Source organism: Cheilinus undulatus, linkage group 1 (assembly GCF_018320785.1).
Source record: "Cheilinus undulatus linkage group 1, ASM1832078v1, whole genome shotgun sequence".
Classification (NCBI taxonomy): domain Eukaryota; kingdom Metazoa; phylum Chordata; class Actinopteri; order Labriformes; family Labridae; genus Cheilinus; species Cheilinus undulatus.
In genome coordinates, this window is record NC_054865.1 from 27156437 (window position 1) to 27166520 (window position 10084).

At 37.3% G+C, this 10084-nt stretch overlaps 1 protein-coding gene across 1 annotated transcript; it reads right to left on the reverse strand.

Annotated features, from left to right (window-relative positions):
- Positions 1-1703: 1703 nt before the first annotated feature.
- serf2 (small EDRK-rich factor 2) lies at positions 1704-3649 on the reverse strand. Its single transcript, XM_041788570.1, has 3 exons — positions 3497-3649; positions 2574-2682; positions 1704-2134 (listed from the first exon to the last, which is right to left on the reverse strand). Exons 1-3 carry the CDS (start codon positions 3501-3503, stop codon positions 2062-2064), a joined length of 189 nt encoding a protein of 62 aa, XP_041644504.1. The 5' UTR covers positions 3504-3649; the 3' UTR covers positions 1704-2061.
- Positions 3650-10084: the final 6435 nt, after the last annotated feature.

A 10084-nucleotide genomic window follows, 5' to 3' on the forward strand; every position in this document is an offset into this window, starting at 1 on the left:
GATCCAAGGCACAAGGCAATCCGTTATTAAATGAAGATGTCGACGTGTTTTGACTGAGTCTGCATCAGGAAAACTGAGAATTTTAAATGAATTTTCCACTGTTGTGTAGGAGTTTGATGTGAATCTGTACGCTGCAGTTCTCTTATGGAATTTCAGGGAGACGAAATGAGAGGGGCACTCTGAATTACTCATGATTGTTTTTAAGTGCAGTGGTGACACGATTCTACAATGTAAAAAACACTGATGAACGCATACTCCAGCCTAGGGGAGTGGGTGATCACTGGGCGTCCACAGTGAACCTATCAAGCAGATGTACAAGTACCTCAGGGTTCACATGGACACCACACTGTGCTGGAGGACCCATGGGAGTTTCTGCTCTGGATTAAAACAGCAATGTTTTTTTTTTTTTTTTTTTTTAACACAGAGAGAACATAGAACACAGTTCTATGTTAACAGTATTTTTAGAAAGTGTTTTGGTCCCTTGTCTTTGCAGTTGAGATTACATATAATTCAACTTGTGCAGTCTGCAATGAAAATAATGTGAAAAAATACCCATCTCTTTCTACCCTCAATGAGCAGTCTGTTCTTAGACAGGTACAGACATAAGTCTGAGTCTCACCTTTAACCCCCAGAAAGAATTAAGTCTCCTGAGACCAGGTAAGACTGCTTAAAACAGTCGTCTGCACATCAACCATGGCTCTGAAATACAGGTGATGTAGGATGTGCAAAGGGGATTGTGCAAAATGTCTATATGCCACTTCTGTCAGAGGGTGTTGATGTTTAAAAATTATTACATTCAGTGGAATGCTGTTTATGATTTTTGCATGATCTTTATTATCTACAAATGACTGTCCTGTAACTGCAGGGCAGATCCAAGACTAAAGTACGTTTTCTATTTGTTTTGCCTTAGTTAGCCACATCAAACGTATTGTGAAAGGTAATGTATCACACAGGTTGTAGGCTAACTTCTAGTTTAACATCTCTCTTATCAAATAAGTAAGGATCAAGCAGATGCTGAAACTGACTGAACAAAATCTGGCCTGTTAATTGATGGACACTTTGATAATAGAGTCAACCAAGTGGCCATTGATACTTCATCAGAATTCATCTTGTTTCAAAATAGCTATCAATCATTATCCAGGTTGTCTGTTCATAAAAATGCTATTTATAGACTCAACTTGTTACTGATATGACAGCAAAGTTAAAATGTTGGCAGAAGTCTAGGAGAAAGCATACTTTATATTGCACCACTGTGATTATTCTTTGGTTTGCAATCATTTGAAAAGAGAAAGTTATAACAGCATACTTTAACAGAGAAAGGAACCCTTCATATCAACAATGATGTGTTAAATTAACTTTCACAATGCAGCCATCAACACCCAGTGTATTGCACAAAAACTGCATCCTTTATATGAACCTTTTTTAAATTCAACCAAAATGTAGAAACCAAATGCGTTTCTTTATACCACACATTTAAAAAAAAAAAAACACTTAATCTGAGGTCAATAAGCAGGGTTCCTTCTAAGGAATATGTACATCTATGACAAACTGAGGTAGATCCACATAACAAAACTGTTTGAAAAATGCAGGAACTGTTATGTAAAATAAACTTTACCCTTTAATTTTCCCTTAAAGTTTGAATTATGTGAAAACATCACACAAGCTGTGTTTCAAAGTAACATTTAGAACAACTCAGGCAAGCATGAACTAAAAAGATACACTTTATTTGAAACCAGCAGGGGACGTTTTTGTACAAAAATACACAATTGTTACACAGATGTTTGTGTCAAAAATTGTTCATCTTTCTCCTGCTGCCTACACCACTGATGCTCCTTAGCATGCAGCACCAACGTGGGACAATCACTACCTTGCTCAGACATAATTTTACCAAGTAAAATAACAAATCCAACAAGCAATGTCATTTGCCATAGGGAAGAATGTAGGATCCTAGATTCTTGAGTCTGGACAAAAATGACGATCCATTCTCATAAATATCAGGAAGAATGCTGAACATGGGATGTTTCTGAAACACTGAGTTGAATGAGCCTCAGACATCTTTCTTTACTTGGACTTAGAGTTTCCCTTCCCTCCTTCTTCCGCCTTCTTCTGCTTCTGTTGCATTATCTCAGCATCCCTGCAAAACATGGGAACAAACAAACATGAAACGGCTGTGAGGACAAACAACTGTTGTTCCTAGAGTATCTCAATAAAATTTACATAGGTGCATCAAATATGCCCCTAGTTTTTAACGTAAACATATTTCAAGTCTTCATTTGGCTGAAACTAGTGTAATAAAATCTTAATGGAGGCTGGATGCATTCTTACTAGAGCAAAGGATTGCGTTTTAATTACCTAAAATACATGACCGCATCACTATCCAATATGAAAACATTTGTTGCTTCAAAAAGACTCAAATAATTTGTCCTTTATTCCTGACTCAACAAATCGACCTGTATTTATTTGGCAATAATTAATAACCAAGGATAGCAAAAGGCACTTTGTAAAGAGAATGTCTTTGCTATATTATTCATAAAGATCGAGCATTAGGCCACCATGAACAGACTGCATCCTACCTTTGCTTCCGAGCAGCAGCAGACAGCCCATCTTCATTCCTTTTCCCTTTCCCCATTTCATTCTGTTTCTTGGCATGCTTTTGGCGTGCAAGCTCACGTTGGTTTCCTCCTGCAAGTCATACAGAAGAAGAAAACAATATGTCAATAATAATAATAAGACTTGATGAGCAACACTTAAACTATGTGAGCTGCACCCTTAGCACACCTATGTTTCTTAATGCTTCAAAAACACAGGAAGCATCTACCCTAATGATAGTCTTAATTACATTTTAAAACGAAGGAAGTCTTCTCGTTTTTGGGATAGCTGCTGTATTAAAGTATAAATAAAACAGAGGCAGACGATGGAGGCAGCCGACGTGGCAGATATGCGCTCCGGAGCAGCTTCAAACCCCAAGCAGCAGCACAGAGAGCAACAAACGCTCCTCCGTTGTTGTACGGAGACAAGCAACAAAGAAAGACCGCAGATAATGCAACAAACTACAACCACATGAGCCAATCTAGCATGAAATTAGACGGATATGGGATTGGCAACCAATATATCAATGTAATGTCCTTTAAAAACTGCTAACCAGATCTAGTCGAGGACTGGGCTAATAGCTGGACCACACCACTGGCCTATCGCTGTCGATTAACGTATTTTGAAGACAATGAAATACACTCAAGAACGGTTGCTTGTCTGCGTTTGTTTTTTCGTTTACAACCCTTGGTGGTAAACAAAACATTCAGTGATGTGCGGGGTTTAAATCCAACGCGACAACCCTGATAATTGTTTGAGACAAAATCCATTACGGAAGGCTTGTTTCAGCACATAGACGGGACCCGAGGTCGGCGGCGGCCGAAGCTAAAAGGCGTCCAAAATAATTACCATGCAATCAAATTGAGTTCATAAATGCCTTACAGCCCAAATATATGTCGATACCCACTGGTCATTTTATTAATCGACGCTTCTTTCGCCCAAATCCAAATATGCTCAGCCGAAGGGCCGTTGGTTCCCCTCTCGTCTCTCCAGTCGCTGCTTCAGTTTTCGTTGCGCCTCACTGTGGCTGCCAGATATGCGCGAGACTTCAGCACGAGAACCAGAACATTCTTTATCTCCCCAGATTGTACTGCGCATGTGCAGAGCAAATGTTTAAAAACAACAGAGGAAATACAGCTAAGATTAAGATAAGATGAAACAATTGAATAACATCTATTGCAGTGACACTCAACGCGTGGCTCTTGAACCACATGTGGCTCTTTTGTGTCTGAAATTTTATTCCCCCAGAAAACCTTTATAAAGGGAAACTATGACCTCAAAATTTATCCATTGCAAGTCACATTAATCAGTTTGGATCCGCACATTAACACAGTTGGCTTTAATTTTCAACCTTTAGTTTTGGTCTGTACATTTCCATTGCCCATATTTGCATTTTTTGCCACTATAATCCACTTTTACAGTTTTAAACCCACGTTGCCATTTCTTTTTGCCACTTTTTGCCAGTGTTTACTACTTCTATGCCATTTTTGCCACAAGTTTTTTGCCTTCATTATCCTGCTTTTTTGCTATTAGCAATTTTTCCTTTTTTGCCCATTTAAGCCACATTTTGCCATTAAATGCCATTGTTTTCAGCATTCATGACACTGCTGCTTTTTGACCATTTTTCTCACATTTTTGTCCACTTTAGTCACTTTCAAGTTTGTTTTTTTGCCATGTTTTTGCTGATTTATGGCCACTTTTTTTTAGCCTGTCACTCATTTTTGGTAACTTCTCACCCATTTTTGCCACTTTTTCTCTCTGTTTTTTCCCTTATCACCCACTTTTTGCCATTTTATGCCTACTTTGCCTTTATTGCCACTGTTTGACCATTATTTGCCACCTTTAACTTATTTTTATTGCCACTTAAATCCATTTTTGCCACTTTTCACCACTTACATTGTGGCTCTTGCGAAGGCATTTTTCAACAATTTGGCTCTTTGGTTGAGCAGGGTTAAGTATGCTGATCTATTGAATTTTTTACTTTGGCCAGGACTCACTTGTAAAAGAGAGTTTTGGATCTCAGTGATAACACTCCTGCTTAAATAAAGGTTGAATATCAACAAATGCATAAACAAAAACTGTGCAAGGTGTGAAAACAGCACAGATGAAAACCTGGTGTTGGAGGACTATGGAGAGAACTGTTTAAAAACAGAAACCATCAAGTCATTGTAATAGAGGAAGTTAAACAATTCTGCAAAGACTTGTGAAACAAAAGAGGCACAGAGAATGAACAATAAAAGACTGAAAAAGAGAGAAATTAATCAACTTTACTAACTGAGGGCCTTTGAGAATGTAGATGGGAGGGAGTGCTGTAGTTTCATTAATAGGTACATGATGTGTTAGAGTATGCAGTTGACTGGCAGGAGCATGTATTGGGGGGTTGAAGAACTTTTGGACCAGAGCTTAACTACTTTTGATGAGAGATATAAAAAGCGGTTGAGGAGCTTAATTCAATGATGTCTGACAGGCCCAAACAACACTGAGGGAATTTTCCAAATGCAAGCCATTTAGGTGTAGCCTTGTGTGTTTCCCAGGCAGGCACCAGACAAAGGAGAGGGAGCCCCTTTCTCAAACTGCACACAGCTTTACTGAGACATGGTCTGAGCGAACATTGGAAGTCACTGTTGGTACTGTAATTCTGTTGTTCTCCTTCATGTCTTTCCTGAACACTGACTGCAGAGCAGTGGAAGCACTTGTCTGTGGAAGAGGACTGACCAAGTGTTTGTGTGTCTGCATGTGAATTCAAAACCTATACAAGCTGGAAGAATTAAAACTGTGTAAGGACAAGATGTTTGGTTGTTGCAAGTTTGAGAAATATTATTAGTTGGGGGTGCTTTTTCACAATCTGCTGTGTGAACAGGATCCTTAAATCTTGCCTAATAGCTTAAATAAATCCCTACATCTGTACACTTTGGAGAAAAGCGATTAAGAACTTCGGCTCATAAATCTCACCTGTTGAGACGGCTGTGCTAAAGTTTAGCTAAGTTGCTAACACTAAACGTAGCACAAACAGACCTCGACATAAACACTTTTCACTGTGTGACCAAGGTTGTTATAGTTAATTAAAACTAACTAAATAACTAAAATTCAAAAATCATTTTAGTTAACTGAAACTAAATAAAAACTAAGCTTTACCAAAAAATGAAAACTAACTAAAACTTTATAGTGTGCTTACAAAACTAAAATAAAATAAAAATAGAGATAAAATATCCTTAGTTTTAGTCTTCGACACAATCAGACTGACTGGCACCGACACACAAGTCTGGGGAGTGTAAAATTGTCTGATCTGATTGGTTAAGACTTCAGGAAGTGGTAGTTTTATGCCTGGAGTTGAATCCATCAATCAATCACCAGTGTAGATCTGTTCTCTTTTGATCTCTTTCTCAAAGACTCTGCAAAAAATTTGGGGGTGATAATGGACAGAGATTTTAAAATGGATCTACAGATAAATGCCGCTGTGAAAGCCAGTTTTTATCATCTTCGTCTTTTAACCAAGGTCAAGTCCTTTTTATGTTTAAATGATTTTGAGAAGGTTATGCATGCTTTTATCACAACTCGTCTTGATTATTGTGATGCCCTTTATTTTGGTACCAGCCAAACCTCTCTTAATCATTTACAGCTTGTCCAAAATGCCACGACTCGTCTTTTAACTGGTCAACGTAAATATGACCATATTTCTCCCATTTTAGCCTCTCTTCACTGGCTTCCTGTGCATTTTAGGATTGATTGTAAAATTTTGTTATTAACTTATCGGCTAAGTCTCTAGATGTGCTGACTCCTCCTTACCTTTCTGACTTTTCAAAACCCCATATTTTATCTCAGACTCTCAGATCCTCTGAACAGGGTCTTCTGACCGTCCCAAGGTCAAGGTTGAAGCTCAGGGGTGACTGAGCTTTTTCAATAGTAGTAATATAATATAGAAACTCAGACATGTATTATATACGTATTATACACGTCCACCACTCTTCTTTTGGTCCTTTCAGCCAGCGCCTACAGCTCCTTTCCTTTCACTGATTTTATTTATTCACTGATTGCATTTATTGATTTAATCAAAGCTTGGGTTTCTTTTCAGAGTTTCAGTTGTTTATGTTTTCAAACCTCTTTTGGTCTCATTGTGTTTGAGCCTTCATTGTTAATTTCTTTCTTTAACCCTTTAGAGATCCTAGGGACATTTTGTGCCACTCTTGTCTATTTCAAGCCATTCTGGCTGTGTTAAATGAATATAGGCATGAATATTTGAAACTCTCATTTTATTGCAATATTTAGTACACCTTAGTAACACAGTCTATTTCACCTCTAATTACTGACTGTTTAAGCTTTTACATCACTGTTAGCAAACAAAGACTTCTACTGCATTGGAAGTCTAGTTAAGTCCCATATATCTTTCTTTGGCTTCAAGATGTCATACTGTTCTTGGATCTAGAAAAGGTAAGGGCAATTCAGAGGTGTTTTTGGAAAAATGGCAACCGTTCCTGACATTTTTGAACTCCTTACAGACTTTACCACCAGACTGAACAAAAACTGACATCCTCTTTTTTATCCCTCTCCTATCCGTTATTCTCCTTCTTTTCCTTAAATTTTTATAATATTTGTTTATTTTATTTCTCCTTTTCATCACAGTTAATTTCCTTAACAGAATCATCTTAGTGTTTTTTGTGTAATATTTTTATTTATTTATCTGTTTTATTTTTTTTGTGTAGAAATGTGGCTCATCCATAGTTCATGGGAAGGGTGGGGGGTGGGGGGGTTGACAGGGAAAAATGAAATGAAAATAATAAATAGTGGGAGTAGCAATATTTATTTATTTTTTCTTCCTCTACGGTGTTTGATCATTTCTGTATTTCACAATGTCAAGGCGACCAAAATGTAAACAGTGAATGGTTGTAAAACTTGCACTCTTCAATAAAGAAATGCAAAAAAAAAATTGCCTGAGGATATTCATTTTAATTTTTTTATTTATTTATAATGATCATCCCAGGTCCTTAAATCAGCCTAAATGGCTAAGCTACAGAAAAAAAAGAGAAATTTTTCCTTAGGACAAAAAATGTCCCATTGAAAACCATTGAAAAAGACTTTTTATGACACATTTATCTGAACATAAACTAATGCATTAATTTACTAGTATGTTACGAGTTCATTTTGGACTTCTCACTTTCATTTTAAGTTTGAAGTTTGTCCACTAGACGGTGCTACTTTTTCCCATTCAAAGCATGTTGTATGATTTTCACACTTTTTGCGGTTTTCTGCAGAAGTGCCTGGCTGCTGAAATAATAAGTGTGGGTTGCTACTGATGTTGGATGATGGTGTGTGTGTGTGTGTAGGTGTGTGTGTGTGTGTGTGGGGGGGGTCTTGTGTCATGTGTCTGTAAGCTCCTAAATACTTTGAATTTCCCTCAGGATTGATAAAGTGTCTGTCTGTCAGTCAGCCATCCATCCATCCATCCAAACATCCATCCATCCATCCATCCATCCATCCAAACATCCATCCATCCATCCATCCATCCATCCAAACATCCATCCAAACCTGGGAGTGGGTTCTTACTCCCTATGTGACATCATGAGGGTAAAATCTGACAACGGCTTGTTTTAGCACACATTTAATCTACAACATTTCCCAGCATTATGATATTTAGGATACTTTCCGCTGTACCTCTTCTAAATATAGCATTCCTTACCTGTGCACCTGCAGGTTACCCCAGTGAGAAAGACACCATTATTATCCGAGATATTGCGCTGCATTCACAGTTCAATATAGACGTGGAAAACATTGGTTCTTTAAGTATGAGTGATAAGCATAACAATCTGACATATTTTAATGTCTTAATAGATGATCAATTGCCAAGAGTTGTTTAAAACGGCACTATAATTTTATTGTTGATAAAATAAACATCACTTTTTGATATTATTTTATGACAAGAGAAATCAATTAATTATAAACCTCTCAAGGCACCGTTCTGATATTTTACAGTGTATGATGAGCAGATTATAATATTTCATGTCAGTGTCTCATTACAGTTTACTGTGGTCTGTTTGTTGATTTTAGTTTTAATGATGCATAGAGTATGAGTATGTCAATTTCAACCCAGACTGTCGGCTTTTTCTTGTTTCTCAAGTGAAGGGAGGAGGAGGATCGTCAAGATTATACACCTGGAGCCTAAACCATTCACCATATCTGCCATTTTCTGTCAGAGAGAACAGAACTAGTGAGAACTTGTAATTATGTTTCTGGTGTTTGGGGATTTAAATAAGCACAGCTTCAGATTCTATACAAATCAGAGCTATTTGTTGTTATCTGGGTATTCATAAATTTGCTCCTATCCTGGCCACTGAGGGTGACATGGGTTAGATTCCTGGGTCAATTAGGAGGAAATGTGATATGATAAGACTATAGAATCGTTTTATTAATATGCCTGATAATGGGATCAATAAGAAAATTTTTCTTTGGACGAGAGTTAAGAATTCTTCATGGGTTTCAGAGCTTCATGCTATTTTTGGTGAAGCTGAGTTACAATATGTGTATAGAAATAATTTACCATGCAGCATTAATACAGTTAGAGAGAAGCTACTATCTAGATTTGAATATAAATGGTTAAACCATGTCTTGGAAAAACCTAATCTGAGGACATATATTCAAATCAAGCATGATTATGCTACTGAATTTTATGTTAAAGCTTACTTAACAAGAAGTCAGAAATCTTCAGGTGGCCCAGCTTAAAGCAGAAATCCTCCCTCTGGCTCTCAAAGTTGGCAGGTTTAAAAACATCCCTGAGGAGCAGAGACTGTGTGAACTCTGTGATTTAGGAGAAGTCGAGAATGAATCCCATTTTCTTTTGTACTGTCCTTTCTATGATGATTTAAGATTACCTTTGATGACTGAAATGTCTGTAAAAAAATCCTGAAATATTCTGGAGCTATGATGATGACAGGATCGAATGTTTTTTTTACTTTTAATATTTATATGTTGGCCTCTTTCGTTGCAAAAGCCTGGAAGAAGTGGCAGGATGGTTTGTTTAACTAGTCTACTATATTATTGAGCAGCTACTTTTGGTTTCTGGTCTTTCTGTAAAGATAATGGTGTCTTGTAAGTCTATTTGGGCTGGGCATATTGTTTATGCGTGACATAATAACAAAATTTAATCAATCAGTAAGAGGTCTGTTAAACCATAAAGATCCAGACTGTCTGTTAAACCAGTGGTTCTCAATCTTGGGGTCGGGACCCCAGTGGGGGTCGCGAGACACTGAGAGGGAGTCACCAGATGCCTTAAACTAAACTAAACTAAGAAAATTTTCTAAATTACATTGTTGCCACTTCACACCAAATTAACCAAAATGTAACCCTTTTTCAGAAATTTTTAACACCAATCTTGCCAACTTTAATCCATTTTTGCCACTTAAAACCCATTTTTGTCCATTTTAAACCTGTTCCATCACTTTTTTCTGCCTGTTTTTGCCACTTCTAAACCAATTTTTGCCACTTTTTGCCTCATTATTGTCTC

Excerpts from the sequence above, each read along its gene's own strand:
- serf2 (XM_041788570.1), bottom strand. Across the intron at positions 2,135-2,573 it reads GCTGCTGCTCGGAAGCAAAG|GGATGCTGAGATAATGCAAC; the intron begins GTAGGATGCAGT and ends CATGTTTTGCAG.